Source organism: Terrapene carolina, unplaced genomic scaffold (genome assembly GCF_002925995.2).
Source record: "Terrapene carolina triunguis isolate 2854851 unplaced genomic scaffold, T_m_triunguis-2.0 Scaffold85, whole genome shotgun sequence".
Classification (NCBI taxonomy): domain Eukaryota; kingdom Metazoa; phylum Chordata; order Testudines; family Emydidae; genus Terrapene; species Terrapene triunguis.
The window spans coordinates 22,656,492-22,682,087 of record NW_020664436.1 but is presented as its reverse complement, the minus strand read 5'-3'; the positions used below and the strand labels follow the sequence as shown (position 1 = coordinate 22,682,087).

Genomic DNA, 25,596 nt, shown 5'->3' with positions numbered 1-25,596 from the left:
ATAGGCATACTCTCTCACTAAGGTAGAAAATGTTTGTGAACCCAGTTTTACAGTTCACAAAGGAAGATGAGGAAATTGACTGGAAAAGCGAACAAGTGAAACAGAACAAGGAGGCAAGAGGGGAGGGATAGCTCAGTGATTTGAGCATTGGCCTGCTAAACCCAAGTGAGTTCAATCCTTGAGGGGGCCACTTAGGGATCTGGGGCAAAATCAGTACTTGGTCCTGCTAGTGAAGGCAGGGGGCTGGACTTGATGACCTTTCAAGGTCCCTTTCAGTTCTAGGAGATGGGATATCTCCATTAATTTATTTAATTTAAGAGTGAAACTACATCAGCCAAAAGTGTCAAAACACCTAATAAGGTGTAAAGCCAGCAAAGAACCAAAACTTTTAATTCTTGCTTTCCTTTGCATTTGCTAGGTAAAAAGTCTTTCTAAATTAACAATAGGGCTGTTTTCTACCAAGTAGTCAGCTCTATCTTGTGAAAGTCAAAATTCTGTTTCACGCTTTCAATAATGAAACTGCTTTCAGAGTCCATGTCCATAATAGTTGCACTAGCAACCAATGGGCAACTTTCTGTCCTGAATCAGAGAGACTTTGGGACCCACAAGACTGATAAACCCAAATCAACCTCGTCACTATCTAAGGAAAGCTCAGAAGTGAGAGTGGAAGAACCCTTCGTGGATGTTCACAGGGCCGCCCAGAGGGGGGGGTAAGTGGGGCAAATTGCCCCAGGCCCCGCAGAGGTCCCCACGAGAGTTTTTCGGGGCCCCTGGAGCAGGGTCCTTCACTCGCTCCGGGGGACCCGGAAAACTCTCGCGGGGCCCGGGCCCCCGGAGCTTCTTCCGCTCCGGGTCTTCGGTGGCAATTCGGCGGGGTCCTTCTGCCCCGGGACCCGCCGCCGAAGTGCCGGGTCTTTGGCGGCAGGGTCCCCCCGCCGCCGAAGACCCCAGACCCCCTGAATCCTCTGGGCGGCCCTGAATGTTCATCAGGAACATGGTCAAATTTAATATATTTAAAATAAATATGTAGACCGCTTGCACTTTTCTGATTTTGTTCATGGACACGCTGCAGCTTGCACTTTTGAGGGCCACTTTTGTGCATGTAGGTGTTCATGGTAGACATCATGGTTGACTGTAAGAATTCATCTTCCAAGCTCTTCATGAACGTAAAGTTAAAAACAAAAAAACAAAAACAATGGAGCCCTTTACAGGCCCCTGACAGGCTGTTTGAAACCCACCCACCCCTTTTAATATATTTTTTGGGATGTAATTATCTATATAGATGGTCATTATTGGATTAGGAACTTCGGTTATGTGAACTTATCTAAACTACCCCTAATTTGATTCCCCAAGATCCTGCATCCCCCCCTCACCCTCACCCCCATGAATCCTGAGTGTGAGAAGTTTTTGCTTTAAGCTGATAACATCACTTACAAATTCAGGCTTTTCCAGATATTGATCTTACCACTTAGTTTGGTAACTTGAACAAGGTCTTTCTACAATATGTACATGTCATTCTCCACATCCTTAAACCCAAAAAAGTATTTTAAATTTAGCTGCTATAACCACATTTTCATAGATTTTAAGTGCAGAAGGACCATTATGTTTATCTAGTTTGCCACATCTAAAAGCATGCTATATCACCAAATTACCCCTCTCTCAGTTAACATTAATACTTCCAAGTTTTGTACAGATTTGTAGCTACTTGCCTCAACGGAAGTATATGTCCCTTCAGCTAACCAATGACTATGTGAGTCAAGACATTGTTCCTGTAAACAAAGATTTGTAAACAACCCTATTTCAAATCACTATCAGATCTAATCAAGCAACTTTCATAAGTTGAATAAGGACACATTGGACTTCACATACAAAACGATATGAAGCAGTGGAGTTATCCAACACTGTCCCAGTCACTTAAACAGGTAAATACATTGCTTATATCAAAGTATTTTTGAACATTATCTTCCTTGAAATCACAGAAAGAAAAATATGTTGTTTGGTGTTTTTTGTGTATTAGATCAGAGCAGTTAAGTATTAAGATTGAATGGTATACTTTATTACTTCACAACAACCATACAGAGAAAGAGTACTGCAGTTTACAGAAATATAAGGTCATAACTGCATTTACTCCATGTATTGGGGACATGTGAAATAAACTACACCTCTACACCGATATAACGCGACCCAATATAATATGAATTCGGATATAACGCAGTAAAGCAGCGCTCCGGGGGGGTGGGGCTGAGCGCTCTGGTGGATCAAAGCAAGTTCGATATAACGCGGTTTCACCTATAACACAGTAAGATTTTTTGGCTCCCGAGGACAGCGTTATATCAGGATAGAGGTGTACTAGTATGTTTCCAGCCGAATATTGACACTGCTATTTTGGATCTAGAAAATTATCCTGGCGAACTGCTGAAATCGTATATAATTTACTATTAAACATTTAGCTGGGTTGCTAATGAGCCTTTGTTTGCTACATTTTATTGCATTGTTTGAAAGGTATATGTGGACATTTGTATTTAACAAAAGCGTTTGCACCTACTTTTTAAATGCAAAGACCAAAGCTAAGCCTTATGCTCCTATGAAGATATTTAAATGATGTAAAATAGAAGCAGGGAATTGCTGGAGTTTTCCCCCATATCATCCAACATATTGCTTTGACAAACAGACTAAAAAGAGATCCCTGATTCAAAAAGTTAGATAGTAAATATGATCAGAAGGGAGAATACAGATGACAGAGTCAGTTTCTAGATCTACACATCAGAAGCCAGAACATTTCTTCCCCTTCATAATGGCATGTAGGTTAGTACTCAGGCCTCTGAGCTAAATAGATGGACTCAAACATTTAAGGATCCTCTGTTTAGAAAACATGTGTTAACCTATAGCAATTTTAGGTTTATAAAAGTACCACCTACAGGCTTAACTGGAACAACTAATACTCCGAGTCACCTGACAGTGCTGATTACTGCAGCTTCGCACATAAAAAGCAGCAGCTGTGGTCATCTGCAGTGTTAAAATAATATTGCAAACATTTTAGTTTAATACACTTATGAAGCAGTCTGTAACAATACATTATCAGCTTTAAAAACCATGAACCTCTGAAACCTTTCAATAGTTATTCAAGCTCCTACATGAAGGGCTTCTAAGATGCGCCCTGAAGGAGTTACAATAGGCTAACATGATACTTAAAAGTTAAATGTAAAGCTCTTGAGAAAACTTAAGGAGCTTTTATATATTATGATTAAGAGTCTGCTGTCTTGATAACTACATGAAAGCCTTGTCTTTTTCAATTACATTCCACCATCATAATGAGACTGTTACTCAGCATGGCTGTTGTACTTTGGATCACAATTAAATTGGATCTACAACTAAATCTTAGAATCATAGATTATTAGGGTTGGAAGGGACCTCAGGAGATCATCTAGTCCAACCCCCTGCTCAAACCAGGATCAATCCCCAACTAAATCCCCAAATGGCCCCCTTAAGGATTGAACTCACAACCCTGGGTTTAACAGGCCAATGCTCAAACCACTGAGCTATCCCTCCCCCAAATGAAAATACAAGTGTTGTAGCATACTCAAAATGCTCAACTTCCAGCTCCTTAAATTCTCAGAACCAAATGGATATGCCAGTGATCTCAGCTGATCTATGGTTTGACTCTTGCCTCCTTGTTCTGCTTCATTTGTGTGTTTCCAGCCAAATTCCTCATCTTCCTTTATGAACTGTAAAACTGGGTTCATGAACTTTTTCCACCTTAGCAAGCGAGTATGCCCACAAAAATATTTGAAGGAACATGTGGAGGCAACCATGAGCTTGATGGAACTTGCAGAATGGTGAAAGGAAGAATTATTCAAATTTTACAGGTGGGAAAATGATGAATGGAGACACTAATGGACATTCTCAAGGTTACACAGGAAGATCATGGCAGAACTGGGACTGCACCTGTATCCTCCAAATCCCTGTCAAGTGCCTTCACCACAGGACTATCCTCCTGATTCAGAGAAACTGTTGTGTTTTGGTCAGACAGCCAAACAAATTCCAGTAAATAACTAGCAGACATATATATGGTCAGAAATAGCTTCCAGATTTTATTGATGAACATGCATGTTTTATCTGATTTCAAGCAGGGCCACAGAAAGCATGCAAACATCTTCCTCAGAGGGCATAGTTCAAAGCCCATTGAAGTAAATGCAAATACTCCCGCTGACTTCAATGGGCTTTGGATCAAGCCTAGAGATTCTACCTGGACAATATTGGCCAAACAATGAAGGTCAATCCATGTTACTATAACTTAGTCCTCACAGCCCTCCAGAAACCTACTAACATTAACCGCATACTGTCACAAGTCAACAAACTGATGAAAATATTAGTTAAAATAATGTATAGCATCATAAATGCATGATGTTGCTAGTGACTTCTGATGATGAAGCTGCCACCAGCCCTACCAGTTCTATCAGTACAAGTGGTAAGCACTCATGATGTGAGATGTGAAGAGCTGAAGTTGACAATGTGCTCTTACCAAGATCTTCATTTTTAGTTTAAAAGGAAAGCTTTGGGCTGCTGAGCCCACAAGCAAGTTGGAAGTTTCTTAAATGCCATTGGAGATGCAATGCTGTATGTGAGAGACATGAAGAACGGGGAAGGAGTACATGCACTGGATAAAGCGGATGACCAGGACATAAAAAAACAAAACAAAACTACAACCTGATTGGCATACTTGTGTCATCAGTGAAGCAGTATCAAACCTGCAGTTTACGCTAATGAGAACAGGACCACAGAACCAGAACAAGACACATTTCCAAGTCCCAAAGAATACAAAAAGACAACCACACACAAAAGATGACATGATACAACATTTATGGGGAAGGCAAAGGATCAGAAGGAAGGAAAAATCCTTAGGAGGAGAGAGAGAGAGGGAAAGGAAAAAAGTCATACCACAGCTGTAAACCTAGGAAAAGGGAATGATATAATGAAGTTAACAATAACGAGAGGGAGGAGCAAAGTCAGGGAGTGATATCAGGAAGAAAGAGAAGATATCTAGTGCTGGAAGTTTAAAATGATGGTGGAACATGCAAGTGATGTCAAAAACATGTGGAGATGCAAGATTTGGAGGAGGAAGACAGGTCAGAGAGATTTAGGAATCATTCATATAGAACTAGTGGTTGAAGCCTTTTTCACAAATAATTCAATATCAATCAAGTCTGAAATGCAAAGTCAGCTACAAAAATCTGCTCTCATATGAACATGAAATTAAAACATCATTATTAATTACATTTTACTTCTGCTGACATATCAGATCAATTAAACTGATTTGTACAAGACTTCTAGTGGAGAGCATAATTTGAGATCATCATCAGACTTACCAAAAGGAAATGCTTAAAAAATTTAGATAAGGTTGATATATCAATTACATACAAGTTTTTAGCTATTTTCTCTGCTCAGTAATAAATGTACATCCGTGCTTATGCAGCTTGTAATTACTGTGCTGGATAGAAACTGGAAGAAAAATGAGGACACATTCAACTTTAGGGTTAAATGGAAACATAACTAAGTTCCATACCATTGACAGAGCAAAGAAACACAAATTTTCTTGCTGTCTCCTGAGAATAACCCTGAATTTCTGGGAGCAATACATTTTGGAAAAAAAGCCTGCTACAAGGCATTAAGAATGCAATGATTAGAAAATATCAAACAAAGAAAAGCAACCACATTAGCTTTCTGAGTCCTAAGCATTCATTTTAATGTAAAAATATAAGGTTTGGAGTTTTGACAAACAACAGGGTTACTGCCCGAAAAGTGGTTATTTTACTTCCCAAGCGTGCCATGTTCAACTGATGAATAATCCTTCTTTTGGGTAACAAGTTTGCTAACCTTGGTTTCACTCTGACTCCACAACAACAAAGCCAAATTCTAATTGATATGAACTAAAAATATCTTTCAGGGTCAGAAATGGTGGATTCCTAGAATCTGAGTGAGATTAGTGGGGGGAAGGAGAAGATGAGGGAACACTGGAGCAGGCAGGCACATCCACAGATTCCTTCTCCTCCTCTCCACTTATCTGGTACTGGGGGCAGCTACATCTTTTGTGTGATAGAGAGATTCCTTTGGAATATCATATCACTTTCTTCAGAGTTAAAGACCTTGTCTATCACACTCTCCCACAGTGCCCCAAACAGACCCAGCAAGGCTCTTAGCACAGCCTCCTGTTTCAACCAACAGGCTAGTTGGGGAAAGAGAGACAGGCAGCCATAACACATTCTGTAGTAGCTTCCCGTATTCCAGCTTGCAGCACGGTAGGCCTGCAGTGGTTCCTCCTTTATGTGGGACAATACGCACACAGAGGGTCAGTGAACACAGTGTGCCCATTTTCCTTGAGGTTATGCCCTGAGAGTGACTCAAATTCCAAAGTCACGGAAAACTGTGTGAACATACGCAGATATTGGTGCTTACATGCCAAGGTGATAGTCATCTTAGATAGATTGATCTGCTGATTTGTCACTCACTGAGAAATGGATCGTATCTTCAATAGGATGTACTTCTGGCCCTGCACTTTGAAATTTTCCTTGCAGAACTTCATCTATTTTCTGCTTACATAGAGCCAAATGACAAATCAACTTGGGCCCTAATTTGGAAGGGTAAGAAATTCTCTCAAGCTTGAATAAAGTGTGGAATTTAAGTGGAGAGGAAAGATGTGTGCGCATTGGGTTGGTCAACAGAAAACAGTCTTCTGTTTCTTCACTACTGATGGATGGAGCTACAGAAACAGCAGAAGAAAGAGGAAAGCACTAGGGAATATTTAAAGACCATAATAATGGTGTGAGAAAGTACAAAACATAAGTGTCTTGAAGTGGAAGATGATGATTCAAAGGATGCTTCATAAACATACAGTATACAGAACATATCTTGTCAAATTACTTTATACCTAGGAAGTCTGTGACAGAATTTAATATAACATTAGCTATAAAAAAATCCATGAAAACAGCAAGCTTCTGTTATATAAAAAGATACATATCATAAAATCCATTGGGTTAAAATAAGTGTATTCAGACAAGGATTCAGACCAAAAAAGCCCCCCCGAAGTCAGAATTATCTTGAGATTTTGTTTAAGATATAATTAGTATTTAGTAATCATGGGAGACTAACTTCCCAGATATAGACTGGAGGACAAGTGCTAGTAATAACAATGGGGCTCAGATTTTCCTGGATGCGATAGCTGATGGATTCCTTCACCAAGTAGTTGTTGAACCAACAAGAGGGGATGCCATTTTAGATTTGGTTTTGGTGAGTAGTGAAGACCTCATAGAAGAAATGGTTTTAGGGAACAACCTTGGTTTGAGTGATCATGAGCTAATTCAGTTCAAACTAAATGGAAGGATAAACAGAAATAGATCTGTGACTAGGGTTTTTTATTTCAAAAGGGCTAACTTGAAAAAATTAAGGAAATTAGTTAGGGAAGTGGATTGGACTGAAGAACTTGTGGCTCTAAAGGTGGAGGAGGCCTGGAATTACTTCAAGTCAAAGTTGCAGAAACTATCAGAAGCCTGCATCCCAAGAAAGGGGAAAAAATTCATAGGCAGGAGATGTAGACCAAGCTGGATGAGCAAGCATCTCAGAGAGGTGATTAGAAAAAGCAGAAAGCCTACAAGGAGTGGAAGATGGGAGGGATCAGCAAGGAAAGCTACCTTATTGAGGTCAGAACATGTAGGGATAAAGTGAGAAAGGCCAAAAGCCATGTAGAGTTGGACCTTGCAAAGGAAATTAAAACCAATGGTAAAAGGTTCTATAGTCATATAAATAAGAAGAAAACAAAGAAAGAAGAAGTGGGACCACTAAACACTGAGGATGGAGTGGAGGTTAAGGATAATCTAGGCATGGCCCAATATCTAAACAAATACTTTGCCTCAGTCTTTAATGAAGCTAATCAGGAGCTTAGGGATAATGGTAGGATGACAAATGGGAATGAGGATATGGAGGTAGATATTACCACATCCAAGATAGAAGCCAAACTCGAACAGCTTAATGGGACTAAATCGGGGGGGGGAGGGGCCGATAATCTTCACCCAAGACTATTAAAGGAACTGGCACATGAAATTGCAAGCCCATTAGCAAGAATTTTTAATGAATCTGTAAACTCAGGGGTTGTGCCATATGACTGGAGAATTGCTAACATAGTTCCTATTTTTAAGAAAGGGAAAAAAAAGTGATCCGAGTAACTACAGGCCTGTTAGTTCGACATCTGTAGTATGCAAGGTCTTGGAAAAAATTTTGAAGGAGAAAGTAGTTAAGGACATTGAGATGAATGGTAATTGGGACAAAATATAACATGGTTTTACAAAAGGTAGTTTGTGCCAAACCAACCTGATCTCCTTCTTTGAGACAGTAACAGATTTTTTAGACAAAGGAAATGCAGTGGATCTAATTTACCTCAATTTCAGTAAGGCATGAGATACGGTCCCACATGGGGAATTATTAGTTAAATTGGAAAAGATGGGGATCAATATGAAAACTTAAAGGTGGATAATGAACTGGTTAAAGGGGAGAATACAATGGGTCGTACTGAAAGGTGAACTGTCTGGCTGGAGAAAGGTTACTGGTGGATTTCCTCAGTGATCGGTTTTGGGACCAATCTTATTTAATCTTTTTTTTTACTGACCTTGGCACAAAAAGTGGAAGTGCGCTAATAAAGTTTGTGGATGACAAAGCTAGGAGGTTTGCCAATACAGAGAAGGACCGGGATATCATACAGGAAGATCTGGATGACCTTGTAAACTGGAGTGATAGTAATGGGATGAAATTTAATAGTGAAAAGTGCAAGGTCATGCATTTAGGGATTAACAACAAGAATTTTTGTTATAAGCTGGGGACTCATCAGTTGGAAGTAACAGAGGAGGAGAAGGACCTCGGTGTATTGGTTGATCACAGGATGACTATGATCCGCCAATGTGATATGGCTGTGAAAAAAGCTAGCGCGGTCTTGGGATGCATCAGGCGAGGTATTTCCAGTAGAGATAAGGAGGTGTTAGTACCGTTATACAAGGCACTGGTGAGACCTCATCTGTAATACTGTGTGTAGTTCTGGTCTCCCATGTTTAAGAAGGATGAATTCGAACTGTAACAGGTACAGAGAAGGGCTACTAGGATGATCCAAGGAATTGAAAACCTATCTTAGGAAAGGAGACTCAAAGAGCTTGGCTTGTTTAGCCTAACCAAAAGAAGGCTGAGGGGAGATATGATTGCTCTCTATAAATATATCAGAGGGGTAAACACCAGGGAGGGAGAGGAACTATTTAAACTCAGTACCAATGTGGACAGTAGAACAAATGGATATAAACTGGCCATCAGGAAGTTTAGACTTGAAATTAGACGAAGGTTTCTAACCATCAGAGGAGCGAAGTTCTGGAATAGCCTTCCAAGGGGAGCAGTGGGGGCAAAAGACATATCTGGCTTCAAGACTAAGCTTGATAAGTTTATGGAGGGGATGGTATGATGGGATAGCCTAATTTTGGCAATTAATTGATCTTTGACTATTAGCAGTAAATATGCCCAATGGCCTGTGATGGGATGTTAGATGGGGTGGGATCTGATTTACTACAGAGAATTCTTTCCTGGGTGTCTGACTAGTGAGTCTTGTCCACATGCTCAGGGTTTAGCTGATCGCCATATTTGGGGTGGGGAAGGAATTTTCCTCCAGGGCAGATTGTCAGAGGCCCTGGGGGTTTTTCCGCCTTCCTCTGCAGCGTGGAGCATGGGTCACTTGCTAGAGGATTCTCTACACCTTGAAGTCTTTAAACCATGATTTGAAGACTTCAATAGCTCAGACATAGGTTAGGGGTTTATTACAGGAGTGAGTAGATGAGATTCTGTGGCCTGCATTGTGCAGGAGGTCAGACTAGACTATCATAATGGTCCCTTCTGACCTTAAAGTCTATGACTCTATAGGATCGACAGGTGAGGCTTAGGACAATGTCAAAGTCAATATGAAAGTAGGCTTCTTTTGGAAAGAAAGCACACATCAAATTTAACACACAAAGGTTCTTTTAAGGATTTTCAATGATGGTGCATGGAGTTACATTCAAAATCTACACTTCTAGCCAAAGTAATGGCTCAGAGTATTAATTTTCAAGAGAAAACAAATCAATAGAAGCAATCTTTTCTAAAGGATTTTTGTAAACCATTTAAAGAATATAGAAAAATCATTATAGCTGCTAATAAACTTTCAGATGTAGAGCAGAAAGAAACATTTTGTGCAAAGTGAATTCTGAGCTGATTGCTACTTGGTTGCGCAAAATAAAAGAAGTCCAAAGTAAAACATTTTTCTCCTAATCCTGGATACTTTCATCACCAAAACAGATAATTTCAAACTGCTATAAAAAGCTACCAAGAAATAAACAAGCCAGGGACTAAGCAAAAACCAGAAGTTCACCTATCTTTATATAATGTAGATTCTCTCCACTAAATTCCCATGAAGCACTTTGAAAATTTATCATACAAGATTTCTTCCACTGATGCAAGCAGGAATAACTATTTGCATTACTAGAAACTACAGATATAAACGCTCCTGCATGATAACGGGACAATCAACCATTTAGTAACAGACTTACAGAATACAAAGAAACAAAAAGCACATTATCAGACTTCTTTCTTTTCTGCCCCCCCATAAAATGTCTATTAACCATACTAAACCAAGATACTTAAGTTGAACACAAACTGATTTTGAATACAGAGTAAGACACTGTCATTTATAGGCTTCATTATATGGGTAGTAATATAATGGAATAAACCCACCCCCCCCCCACACACAATTTCTCGATCTTCACCATTATTATTGCTTCAATAAAAAGGATGAAACAAGGGTGTTTCATTTAACAAGAATCAACTGCAGAAGCAATTAAATGACTGCTAAGGATGTGGGTCATTAAACAAAGTAGGTCTCTAATGCATTACTATATACACCGTACCTTCAGCAATTCACACACTATTTGCAGCTGCAAGAAGTTTCAGTACGGGTCATTTGCTTTTAGTAATCATTTCACCCTGTAAGCATATTGTATTTATCTACTGGAAAAAAACAGATCCTTTGAAATAAAGGCTTATTTACAAGGGAAGTAATTTGTGTTATTTCTTTTAAGTATGGTTGTTAAAACAAGTAAAATACTGGTATTACAAGATAACATGCACATAACACTTTCAAAATGTAACAATGGACACTTCAAATTGAGCAAAATTCCAGGCTGCAAGATACAGAACAAAAACTATTAAGTTCTCACTCAAATTACATAATTTTCCCTTCCAGAATTTAGACATACCAAGAAGTTTGTTAATTACATGATAGTTACAAGAGAAAGAAAAACAAGTCCAAATTAGCAACTTATATATTTCTTCCTCTGGTTTACAAAGACAGAAAACTTTTGGGAAAAAAATGCAGAAAGCTGAGTTAGGTACAATAGTATAAGCTGTTTCGTTCACTAATACATAACTTTGTAAAATCAAATTCCTGTTTGATATATCTGTATTCTCCATGATACTCTTGCATACTCATTTCAATGCAGAAATATCTCCACACACACCCAAAAAAAAGGGGGGGGGGCTTCAAGATAAGGCAGCTTTAACTTTTGCAAATAGCAGTTATGAATGGTGTGGAGAAAGTGAATAAAGAAGTGTTATTTACTTTTTCACATAGCACAAGAACCAGGGCTCACCCAATGAAATTAATAGACAGCAGGTTAAAAACAAACGTAAGGAAGTACTTTTTCACACAGTGCACAGCCAGCCTGTGGAACACGTTGGAGGGCATGTTGTGAAGGCCAAAAGTATAACTGGGTTAAAAAAAGAATAAGCTAAAGTTCATGGAGGATAGGTCTATCAATGGCTATTAGCCAAGATGGTCAGGGACGCAACCTCATGCTCTGGGTGTTCCTAAACCTTTGTGTTCATTCCCTCTGAAGCATCTAGCATCAGCCACTGCCAGAAGACAGGATATTTGGGTAGAGGGACCACTGGTCTGAACTAGTATGGCAATAATTTTCTTACATTTCCTTAAGGTTAGTTCCTTCTGTTGCCTCTGAAAAATCTAGTACTCTCAAATTACAAGTCTCAGATATTTTCAAGCATTTCAGTCTTGTAGCATTGGCCACAATTAAAACGCCATTTAAAGCCTTGGTACTTTCAAGCTCAATTTGTATAAACAAAACTATCAGTTAAGGTTTCAGAGAGTTGCACATTTTTCTGCTTTAGCCTTCAGTGCAGTCAGTCATGCACAATGGCCATCAGTATGAGATTACAAATTGTTAATAGCCTAAAGGATTGATCTTAAAGAAATAATTCTCCCTGATCTTAAACCCCAGGAATTCACAGACTGACATTAGGACTAAAAAAAAAAAAAAAAAAAGAAAATCATTACACAATTCTTAATTTAACTGGCAGACAGCTTTAGAAAAATTCTTAAAGGAAAAAGAGTAAATCTCAGCAGGGTTTGATGATAACTCCAAGAAAGTTCAGGAATAGCCACAAAACTCTAAAACAACAAATATTTCAAAAGTGGCAGCAGCTGAGTATAGGAGCAGCAGCTATAAATCCCCAAAGTCACTCCAAGCTGTTAACTTGCTCACAGACCAGTCACTTGAAACTACTGCTGCTGAAACCATCCTGGCACAGTGGCTGCTCTTATGTTTCTATTCCTGGTCCATCTGAATGCTGTTAGTTTTGAATTTGTTTGTTCTCAGATTTTAAGTCACCATTCCATAGTAGTTATGGAAGCTCACAGTTTAAAAGGGACTTAGAACTAGAAGGAAGAACTCATTGATTTGGCTTGGCTGATCAAAGCATATGGTATCATCTCTGAGCACTATTGTGATAATGTCAAGGAATGCAAGTTAAAATTCAGTTCATTATTTTATTGTGACAAAGTGTGCATAGTTCTAAGCATTGCTATGACAACACTGGGCACACTGACAATAACAGAGCAGCAAGGCACAAAATCTTCTTAACGATAGAGTCCTACTGAAGCAAACTTGAAATATGAACATTTATACAAAAACCAATGCATTTTCTAGCATGTTCTTACACTCTACTGGAACAGAAGGTATTTATCTTTTAAAAAGCAGTTTCTCCTCTGTGGATGAATATCAGTGTGTTGCCACGCAAATATTTGTGATATCCCAATTTGCGCATTATGACTTAATTGCTGAAGAAAACAAGGTGGTAAGTGTACTGTCAATTTCAAAGTCTAAAACAAGTTTATTATTTTTGCTAATTAGCAAACAGGCTCTGATCCTGTGATTGATTTTGCAGGCAGACTTCTGCTCTCAAGTGGAGCAGAAGTGCAGGGAGTCAACATGCAATGATCTACTGGCAGGAATGAATAAGAAAGTGATGGAAAACATCTATTATGTGAATGTGTTGACAGTTTGAGTCTGATATATTGCATTGAATAATTCCCCTCTCCTCACCCATACAACCACCATCTTTAAACGTGAGCAAGATTCCAAGGCATCTCTCTTTGTGCTGGAAAGAATTATGTTGCAAATGATCTTATATTAAAAATAAAAACTCATAGTTAATGATTCAGTGTTAATATTCTAGATGTGTTCATACTTACAAGATGTAATAAAAAACTTATAACGGTGGGGGACTGAAGGCTACAGCGCAGGTAAACTATCATCCCTATTTAAAATCAAACTAAAACAGTTAAGGTCTGGGACTGGACTGCTTTGGAAACACCCTTCTACACTTTAAACTCTCATTTTCATTTGAAGAGTGTAATTCCCAAACCACTACACGGCAGTCATATCCAATGCGAGTAAACTCACTCCAGAACCTGATCCCAGCAAGAGGCCAGTGCTAATAAGCACCCCTCCTCCCCAAAGAGGAAGTCCTTACCGCTCTTTATTCCTAAAACTCAGCAGTCAACAGCTTTAAGTGAAAACTGCTTCCCTTTCAAGCCAGGGAAGAATCAGTTGATTCTCTCAGTAACTGGAAAAGGGACTTTAATAAAGTGTTAGGTGGTTGTTCTATGAAACAAATGCAGTTTTCTTAGCTAAGATTAGATGTATGTTCTCATTCAGAGCCAAATTTCTATTTGTACTTTGATTCTAGTAGAAATGGAGCAGTTAATGAATATCAATGTCTTATTGATAGCTAATCTGAGATAAATTTAAGATACATCTAATGGTAGAATTCAAAACCTCTGATTTTCTTTGTATTTAATTACACGTTCATAAAATGTCATTTAAACTACAGTGCTTTCATAAGAAATGAGATTAAAATACAAGAAGATAAAAATAGGCCAGTCACAAGTCAAAGGTAAACGCATGTCTTCTGCCGTACAATTATTATTAGAATTTGATTTTTTTAAAGTGCTGACTACAGTTCTCCAGGATCACCCCCATATATACATAGAAACTTCATGAAATAAAGTATCATGCATTGGAAGAAAATGTTTTTTTCCTTCTGGTAGGTTTTTTTTTTATGAATATGATTATTATTAAATATGAGTTGGAAAATAAATTCTCTCCAGTGAGCAAAATCTCATGACACAATAGTAGGTTAAATGAAATAATGCAAAAATATGTATGAAACCTCTCTCTGCTTCTCCACCATCCTCCCTCTAGACATGCAAAACCTGAATGAAGCAAAGGTTTGATTATGCCCCACAATGGAAAGAAACTCCTCTCGACAGGAAATGTTTTTTGAGTGCCCCTTGCTGATTTATGTAAGCTACTGCTGCCACAATGCTGGTTCTGACAAAGACTTGACAATAAAAGGATTATCTCCCATGGTGCAGAGGGCGTACCTCTCTTGTGCTCAATGGCATACATCAGAGACAACTCCACACAAACACCTGGTGCCATCTTATGGTTTATACAGGCTGCCCAAGCCAAGATACTGGAATCTGTTGTCAACTACACATGAATTGGAACCACCTGGGGCATATTTTGTTAGATGCTATCTCTTCATCTTTTGGTGGATCTTATTTCTCCTCTAGTTCAAATAACTACACTCCTAAATTCAAAAAAATCTGCTAGTGGCTCCTCAGGTGTAGCTAAAACCAAATCACAATCAGTTCCAGGAGTGAGCATCTCAATCTCCTGAATGATTCTTTCCAGGGATGGAAACGCTTGTTGAATCTGACTAGTTCCTGCTCCCACAAAAGCAGACTGCTGAAACAGGATGACCAGGTTCCGATGAGCCAAAACTCTATACAAGGTAAGACAAGTTGTGACGTTACGCCGCATATTCTTTATGGAAATTGCCATATCCATATCATAAGTATAACAGATATATTTTATGAAAGATGGGTCTTGTAAGGTATCATTGGAAAGGTTATGATTTACTGAATGTGATTATCCAATTTGTCTGCATGAATCATTTCTGTATCTAAAATTAGGAATATTGACTATGTAACAATTACAACTGGGAGTGTACGTGGGAAACACCCACCAGACAACAGGCCATCAGCCTTGAAGAAACAATAAGACTTTGAAGATACTCATCCCTCTCCTTCCTGGGAGGGACCTTGTGGTGACACTACTAGGTCATGTTACTTGGTACTAAACACCATCTTGGACTTCTAGTACTTTTCCACTAAAAGGAGGAGGTCAAGACTGGAAAACAAAAGATTCCCACCTTATGTAAATCTTATTTAAGGCTGAGGAATAAGCTGATCTAGGTTCACTCTTCACTGACTCCCCAGCCAGCGTGACTGCTGGAAACACCTAAGGAACAAGGACAAAGGGAAAGGGGGAGGAGTACTGAACCCAGGCTGGAAAAGGGATCTGGTCTGTGAATAAAATACCTGAGAATTTAAGCTACAAGAAAGGTAGCTAACTTCAAGAATTTCTGCAACCGGCCCAAAAGGAACATTTAGGGTGAGAAATTACTTCTTGAAACCAGTCTCTTCAAGATCTTAAGCTTAGTATGCATGTTTTGTTTTATTTGCTTAGTAATGTGCTTTGTTCTGTTTGCTATCCCTTATAATCAGTTACAATCTGCCTTTTTACAGTTAATAAACTTATTTCTTGTTTATAACATAACCCAGTTTGTGCAATTCATATCTTGGAGGGGCAAGAAGCTGTGCATCTCTCTCTCCACATTGAGGGAGAGGGCAAATTTTTATGAGCTTGCGCTGTGAAGACTTTTCTATACAGCACAAGACAATATTATTTTGGGTTTACTACCCAAAGGGTGTGTGTACTTGAGTCCTGGGCAATTTCCTAGCTGAATCTTCCCAGAGAGAGCTGCTTGCAGACTGTGTGTGATTCTACAGCTGGTTCATCTCTACCTGTGTGTGTGTGCTGCCAGAGGCCGGAGAGCCCGATTCAGCAAAACAGGGAGATGGAGCCCAGGCTAGTGGAGCAGGAGGCTCAGTGAAACTGCAGTACGTCAGGTGGCATCCCGGATCAGGGTGAGGTGGGGGGGATCCAACCCGTCACACAAATAATCCCCCCTGCCCCCAGGAGAATTACTGCCACTACTACATCAGGGTTTACAGGAAGATCCTTGGGCAGTAATCAAAAGCATTGAAAGGATCAAGTACTAGAAGTAGGGCTGAACCACCTGAAATGCAGGAATCAGGATTTGTAGATATGCATCTTTCTTGCAGATTAATTCCAGAGAGTCTTCAGGGGATAGTCTTAGAAGAGATTAATACATGGTTTCCATCCTGAACTTCTGACACCCTACAAACTGGTTCAGCCACTTTACTTCCAGTCTTGTGCCTACTAAGTTTTTGGAAACTATTAATAGCTTTAAATACCCACCCGCCCTGGAACTCAGGACTAGTTGGGACATTCCAAATAGCTCTAATCACATGGTTTGTGAAAAAGTGTCCAGGCAATTTCCAAATAATTAAAAACTCCTTAAAGAAGATAATCTATTATTTCACTGCCTGAAAAATCTTCTGCGCAATGTCTAAGCTAAACAGTACCACACGATCATTGCCAAAACACTTGTAAAGAACATCCAGGAAACCTAGCAGAGTGTCATTTATTAAGAGGCGTGATTGCTGACCAAAAATACTCAGTTGCTTCATGATGACTCTTAGGGGAGCTGGAATTGCTTTACATTATCTGAGATCCCCCTCCCCCCCAGTTCCATGCATGCCCTCCAAATATACGCAGCCTAAGCGTTAGGGCTCAACAGGGTTGCAGATAGTTCAAAATTCCTACAGTCTCCTCAATCATCTGAGTGCAGGTATCTTTGGAAGAGACATTGGCTTCTAATGGAATGGATGACCATGTTTTCATGGGCTACATCTTCATTTGAGCTGGGAGGTGCGATTCCCAGCTTGCGCAGACATACCCACTCTAGCTCTGCTAGAGCCAGCATCTAAAAATAGCAGTGTGGCTGGGGTAACACTGGCAACAGCTCAGGCTAGCTGCTCAAGTAACATACGCAGGCCCCCTGGGTATGTATGTACTCTGGTGGCTAGTACAACCTGCTGCCCATGCTACCCCAGCCATACTGCTATTTTTAGCATGCTAGCTCGAGAAGAGCTAGCGTGGGTATGTCTACATGAGCTGGGAATCACACCTTCCAATTCAAATGCAGACATACTTCAGTGGGGTCAACCAAAAGGGAGGTTAAGCAAGCATGCTGCATTTCTCTAATTTAAAATGCTCATTCATTGGCCTGTCTAAGGACTTTTTCACATCCACAGTCTCCCAAAAAGCATTAATTCTCAGAAGAGGCTTTGCCTTGGGCTGCATGTATGCCTGAGACCATACTGGCCCATAGAAATTCTTTGATTTACCACCAGAAGCTACTGTTGTGCCTGATGCAGTGGGTATTCCACAATAAACAAAAGGAAATGAGGATGGAGGCCCATATTGTATCCCTGAAGCTAGTACACTCATGGTCCTTGAGAAATATCCTTGGGGAAAGCATCCTTCTCATTTCTGCTTATTCTAAGAGAAATTAGGAAAAACTGGAGAAAGTTTTTTTTAAACAACTGCCCTGAATAGTGACAGTTTCCTTGTGCTACTTTTTTTCAAGGAGCCTGGAGGAGAACGAGGAGGAGACATGGCCTAAGTGACTAGGGGTAGACAAAACGAAAGAATCTCATTCCTTGCCCGTCGAGCGGGGAGGGAGGAGAAAGAGCAAGATGTGTGAGGGTCATAGCAAACTGATTGTATATTATTTCTAAAAACACTTACAATAAACCTTCATCTATGCTCCCTGCTGCAAGGAGTAGCCTACCTTGGAACTCTAGCACAGGGAGCATTTCACTAGGGATTTGCCCCTGGAGGTTGTCTCCAGGTTTCCACCAAAGGGAGGATTCCTGGATATCATCCAAAACATGTGCATGTAAACGCCCTTGGTCTGCAGCCAGATCCTTAAGATCACACGGTATTAGACAACACTTAAGGGAGATAATAAACTGAGTGCCCTTGAATTGTTGCATTTAAATGTATCATATAGCAAATCGGGAAGGCATCTAAACTGCTGGGTGCAGGAAGAGTTGCTCAACACTGTTAATGCTCCTGCAACCTTTGTGTTCCTTTCCCCCACCTCTTGTCTGTCTGTTCTCTTTCAATTATCAATTTCGGGAAAGGGTGGGTGGGTTCTCAGCAATTTCTGAACATCTCAAATTGCTCCCAAAATCACTAGTCACACTTTTGAAAATCTTGGGACTTTCACTTCAGTGGGATCAGAACTGGGCCCAATGAACAGAAAAGGCAGGAATGAAGATTCCTATTTCTTTTGTAACTTTATTTTTGATTACATGGCTTTTTATTTTAATAAAGCACTGGTGCTTTACACATTTTACAGCTAGACTGTAAATTTAAAAGTAATCTTCAATTTATTTTTAAGTAGTGTATAGTTACCCAGTTCCGAAAGATGTGAAGAATCTATATTTTGGTTCCCCAAGAGATGCTTTGAAGTTTTCTTTCCAGTTCAGTGGCACACAGCTAGAACTCTAACTTACAGATAGAGCAGGTGCAATGCATCTCTTAGTGTATTATACTGAATTTTGACTTCATAATTTTAACTGAAAAAATGTATCACATGATATGTAAAAACTGCTCATAAACAATACATAATTCTACCAAGCACTATAAAATATACATTTTATCTTAAATATAATGGATCAGCTCATTAGGCTTATACTTTGTAATCAGCTTGGGAATGTGCACTACACAAGACAGTGAAAATTCATATTCAGAAGCAGATGGAGAGAAAAGCTGAGCTAAGCAGAGAGAGACTTAATTGCAAATTATATGCAAGTAGTGAGAACAGAGGTGTGTGTGTGTGTCTCTCTCTCCCCCTCCTTCCCCCAAAAGGAACCCAAAACTTGGAGGTGCAGGTTATGGCAGGGAAGAGAACTTTTTGTGTCATTCATCCATCCAGTGACTGCTTGAAGAACAAACACACCAGCATTCGTGCATAGCTTGCCAGTAACTCTACACTGTTGTACATAATGTAAAATTTTATGGCTGATTTTCATGCCAAGAGCAGCATGCCTATTTTTTTTCCTTTGTTAAATTAAAAGAATATCAACAGAAGATTTAAGGAGACAAGCAAGTAATTCAATTTACTGAAGCACACTTCTAATTCAGACTCATTAACCAAACTCATGGTGCATAGGTAAAGAATGAGTGAGATAAGATTGGATTTCTGTGAAGTTTTGAATCTAAGTTGTCAGCTGATGTACTTTTATTCAAATGGTGGCAACAAGGCAAAGATCTTCTGGCCACGAACAGCACCCTAATCAAAGAGGCACTGGCAGGCATTGCACCCCACCCACAGAAAGAATGATACAGTCATCTTTTCTTATGCTTTTTTCCCAAGCATGACCCATTTATTTCATGTTACAGCAAGATTTTAGTTTTAGCTAATGATTTGACTGATATGATTCAACAGTTAACGTGAACAACTTAGAGCAGATATTTACAGAAAATGGGAAAGAAGCTGTGGCATGATCCCATATATTTCTCACATCCAATGTTTCTCTGTTTGTTAATCACAGGTTAAAATAAAAGTCCCTTATCTCAATAGTTAGAAGTCAAAGAAACCTCAAAGGAAATAAGAGTTTATTGTTCAGGCAAGGATTCCCAATTTGCAAAACTAATATTAATATATAATAAAACTGTCTCCTGTGGAAGAGAAGTCACAACCAATTTTTTAAATAGTTCAGTCATGCTGCACTTTAGTTTACTTCTTATTCTCTCAAGCCTTATAAAGTCAATTTCCCATTAAATTGCTTACAGGATCACATTTTATCTTTTATTACAAGGTAATGGCTCTTTTTTCCTGAATTGCTTTAACAACCACAATCCCATTATTACCAAAATATGAGAGACAATATCCATTTCCTAAGGGCCTTTACCAAAGACAGCACTTGTTAAAAAGCCAAATAATAAGCACCAGCAAAGAAAAGACAGTTGGAAATGTCACAATAAGGACTGTTGCTTGTTACCTTCTAGGTGATCCATCCTCATGTGGCTGAATAATCACCACCTTTACTGTCACCGACGTGCGTAAAAGGTCAATCATTTGTTCATGAGTCAAGGTTGCCACAGCCACTTTACAGATCTCAACTAGACGGCTCCCTTGCCTTAGGCCTGCCTTCCATGCAAAACCAAATGGCTCCACATCTGCTACTATTCCTTCGAAGTTAACGTGGAATCCAAGCTGGCCCAACCCATTCCTCCGTAGGGTCATTTCCGTTGTTTCACATCCTCTGGTGACTATCTAAAGGAGTATCAGATTGTTATGCTACTGTCTTTATAGGCTGATTTCTTTGGAAACATGAAAGGATCTATTTTCTGACACGATAAAGCTATATTTGGTTTCATGTGCAATACTCTTAACATACTAATGGGTGACTAAAAATCATTTTGTCATTTATGGTTGACTACAGGTCTCTGCATAGAGCAAAATACATGAAGATCTTCAGAGTCCTAAAATTTGACTTCCCTGGAACAACCAGCTGTCCTGTGTCAAATCTTACTGAATACTTAGCAGCTGTCTTAGTTTCAAAACACAAGGCAAGCAAAATGCAAACCTGTCAATTACTTCATTCTTTGTTAGCCGATTGACTGCAGGTGTGTAGTGGGTTTTTTTCTTCAGGAAAATAACCTTGAAATTTAAGATGAGTCAAATCAAGTGAAAATTTTCCGTTCCAACAGATTCTCATCCCCCAACAGTAAGTAACAAAATAAGATAATGTATTTCTTTTGCTCCAGCAATCAGATTCTGATCTATGACATCCATGCCATTGCCATCTCCAGATGTAGGCTTTGCTACAAATGGGAGAAGACTGATTATTTCATTGGGAACTGAGAGAAGAGAACTGATATCTTTCATACTTAATTGGAAGTTATTCTGGCATTATATGGAATAATCAAGTAAACTGAAATTTTAGCTTTTACTACAGGGATTTCTTTGTCCATACTACATAAAATTGAACAGTTTCACAAACGGTAAAGCAATCCAGGGACAATTCAGTAGTTTGTGCAATACATTAGTGCACTAATTTTTGGAGATTGAAGGTCAAATTCTGGCTTAGGTCATAACACAGGGTACAGGACTGGAAGGAACCTCCTGGGTCATCAAGTCCTGTCCCCTGCAATCACAAGCAACCTAGTCATAGTCCCATTCATAAATTTATTAAGCTCCATTTTAAAACTTGAGTTGTTTGCCCAAACTTCTCCTATTGGAAGGCTGTTCCAGAACCTTAGGGCAGGTCTACACTTACTTCCTGGTCCGGCCGTAAGCAATCGATCTTCTGGGATTGATTTATCGCATCTTGTCTAGACGCAATAAATCGATCCCGGATCGATCCCGTAAGTGCTCACCGTCGGTACTCCAGCTTGGCGAGAGGAGTATGCGGCATCGACGGGGGAGCCTGCCTGCCGCGTCTGGACCCGCGGTAAGTTTGAACTAAGGTACTTCGAATTCAGCTACGTTATTAACGTAGCTGAATTTGCATACCTTAGTTCGAAGTGGGGGGTTAGTGTGGACCAGGCCTTACTCTTCCGATGGTTAGAAACGTTCTAAACTCCAACCTTCTTTTAGTTTCTAGTCATAAGTTAAAATTAGTGTTGTATATATATTTTACCTTTTATTAATTGCTTTAATTCAAGGATATCCAAGTGCTTTACAGACAAAGAATTAAGTCTCAACATTCCTATAAGAGAAATAACTATTTGAAAGAGGGGAAAGCTGGGACACAGATCATATGATTTGCCCAAGGTTACACAGTAAGCATGTGCCAGAGCCAGGGAAGGAAGCCAGTAATTCCAGCTCCTCCTACTCTCACTCTAACCACTGAATGACTGATTGGAAAAGCTTTGAGGAACTTTGCATAACTTGTGCCTGCACTGTAACTAGCTCAAAGCCACTACTGTTACTTTCTTACAAAGTTTTAAAGGTGCTAGACATGTTGTTTTTACACAATGCTGTCAGTACAACAGTAAGTTCTGCAACCTAGTAGGAAGGCTAAAAGTGGAACTCAACACCTTAGAGTAGGACATTTTTTAAAATTCTTATGTCATCCATTTATCCTTAGAGGGCCAGCCCCCAGCCCCTGTAACATCCCAGCATGCTCTGATTACATACTCATGGCACAAGCATGGGAGGCCCACTGGAGAACTGAGATGATATTCAGAATAGTAAAATGTGCCTCTTTTCCTTTGGGTTCCACAATACAAACTTTTGCCCAAATTTCCTGTCCCAGTGTGACTACCAACATGTACTATGCTATTTATATTGCATCAAACAGGGAAGCTTGCTGGAGAATGAAGCCACGTTTATGTGTGTTCAGATGTCTACTTCATATTGTCCAGTTTTGCAGTTTTAAAAATATTTTATCATATTTGAAATATCAAATACTGAATGCTGAAAAACCACAAAACAGACTAACAGTAAAAACAGCACTTTTCTCAACTCTCCATAAGCCAGTAATGCCAGCCTCCATCTCCCATTTGAGATATTGTCAAACAAGCTCCTTTGGGCTTTCTCCTATGCTGCCCCTTCATGTTTGGGAGGAGCTCTCTGTAAACATCCACAAAGCTACTTCATATCTTGCTTCAAATCCCTTCTTAAGACTCTCCTTTGCCATGATACCCACAAGAAAAACTTGCCTGAGACCACTGCCCAGTACTATCATTTCCTGGTACTCCTCCATTTATCTGTAACCATCTGGTGTCTTACGTTATACTTTGATTTTAAGCTCCTTGTTGTTTGGTGTCTGTACAGTGCTTAGCATAGCTGACTTCTGTTCCATGACTAGGGCTGGTAGGTACTATAGTACTACAAATAAAAATAATAAACTTATTAGCCTTCTGGGCTCACTGCAAAGCCTACTATTTCCCAAGGCTTTTGGCAAGGGAGGAGAATGATAGCTGATTGGAAGGGGTTTATTAGATGGTGGATCTTTATCTAATAACATAAGAATGGCCAAAGGTCCATCCAGCCCAGTATCCCGTCTACCGACAGTGACCAATGCCAGGTGTCCCAGAGGGAGTGAACGTAACAGGTAATGATCAAGTGATCTCTCTCCTGCCATCCATCCACCCTCTGACAAACAGAGGCTAGGGACACCATTCCTTAGCCATCCTGGCTAACAGCCATTAATGGACTTAACCTCCATGAATTCTATTCATAGAAGTCTGATAAATTAGTTATAAAATGGTGGACATGATGGACATCTTATGCCTCAATCATACAGTGAACTCCACACAGATGGACTCCTGACTTCAGCAGTGCTCTCTGATCAGGTATGGGGGTCTGATCCTCCACTAGATCTATGCAGACAGAGTCTCATGATATGCAGATGTTAATGTGTGTAATGGTCACCTTTAAACAGCATGAGCCCCTCTTGAGATTTTCATAAATCAAATAACTAGCTAAAGGTAAAGGGTGTCTGGGTGTTTAGAACATTCTCCGTTAAAAGCCAACATTTACCACCTGTGTGAATGTTTCAGGGGAAAGGAGTCCAGCATTCCAAAATTCAGCTTTCAAATTAACTTTTAAAGAGAAATATTCCTACAGTTTAAAAAAAGGGGGTGGAGGAAGAGGCGAGAAAGAAAAGGGAGCTTTTAAAAACAAAAAGGTTACTCAACATAGTGACCAATCCTTCACAAATAGCATCAAATTTGAGAGGTCTGGGGTGAAAGAGAGGAAGGGCACAATTCAATAGAACATGAACTACTTGAGGGTTATTCAATGTACCTTGCTGATAACTGTTTAAGGACGTTGCATTTAACATTGAACTTCATCTGCCATTTTGTTGCCGTCACCCAGTTTTGTGAGATCCCTTTGTAACATTTTGCAGTCAGCTTTGGACTTAACTGTTTTGAGTAATTTTGTATCATCTTTCAAAGTAGCAGCCGTGTTAGTCTGTAGCCGCAAAAAGAACAGGAGTACTTGTGGCACCTTAGAGACTAACAAATGTATTTGAGCATAAGCTTTCATGGGCTACAGCCCACTTCATCGGCTGCCTATGCGATGAAGTGGGCTGTAGCCCACGAAAGCTTATGCTCAAATACATTTGTTAGTTTCTAAGGTGCCAGGAGTACTCTTGGTTTTTTTTTTTTTGTATCATCTGTAAATTTTGCCACCTCACTGTTTACCCCTTTTCCCACATCATTTACGAATATGTTGAACAGCTCTGGTCTCAGTACAGAAACCTGGGGACACCACTATTTACTTCTCTCCATTCTGAAAATGGACCATTTATTCCTACCCTTTGTTTCCTACCTTTTAACTGGAGGGCCTGGCAATGCTTTCAGGATCATCTAATGATTCTTCATTTAATTTAATGACAAGCCTTTTGTTATCTTAATCACCCTGCCTCTGTTTATAAACAAACTCCCTGTCCCAAGGGCGGAAGCTGTTAGCAGCACAGAACTCACATTCCACACTCAAGCTCCCTCTGGGGCAAGGGCGTGCCCTGTGAGCAGACCTCAGGTACAAAACTATGGCTCCTGGGTGCTGAGCACCCCGTATTTTTTTCCATGGGTGCTTGAGCCCTGGAGCGCCCACAGAGTCAGTGCCTATGTTGTGGTCGCAAACTAAAAGTTCCTAGTATCAGAGGGGTAGCCGTGTTAGTCTGAATCTGTAAAAAGTGACAAAGAGTCCTGTGGCACCTTATAGACTAACAGACGTATTGGAGCATAAGCTTTTGTGGGTGAATACCCACTTAGTTGGATGCATCCGATGAAGTGAGTATTCACCCACGAAAGCTTATGCTCCAATACGTCTGTTAGTCTATAAGGTGCCACAGGACTCTGTCACTTTTTAAAAGTTCCTAGTTTGCATCAATGTCATCCTCTTCAAAGGTTTAGTTTGAGCCCACAGAGTCCACACAAGGGAGTTACAGCACAACACATTGGTATGCACTGCTATTCGCACCCCTGAACACTGAATCGTGGGGCAGTGTAGACAGATCCTAAGTTGCTAACTCTGAGGCTTCAGGCCAATAGATTTATTTAGCCGAGAATATGGTTATTACCTCAAAAAAGGAGCAGTCTCAAGTTAAATGTAAATAATGTTGTACTGTAACAGATGGTTAGATTTGAGTGAAATACAAGGCCATTCAAATCAAACTGAGTGAAGTCTGTTGTAATGATTAATGTCTCCAAAGACAGT

The 25,596-nt window shown here is 39.7% G+C and overlaps 1 protein-coding gene across 7 annotated transcripts in view; it reads right to left on the bottom strand.

Moving 5' to 3' along the window:
• The window catches only part of SIPA1L2 (signal induced proliferation associated 1 like 2), a 186,327-nt gene that overhangs the window by 59,075 nt on the left and 101,656 nt on the right, over positions 1 to 25,596 (bottom strand). For all 7 annotated transcript variants that reach the window (XM_029911018.1, XM_029911022.1, XM_029911020.1 and 4 more), the window contains one exon: positions 20,420 to 20,694. In XM_029911018.1, the coding sequence (XP_029766878.1) occupies positions 20,420 to 20,694 (275 nt within the window). The remainder of the gene's footprint in view (positions 1 to 20,419; positions 20,695 to 25,596) is intronic.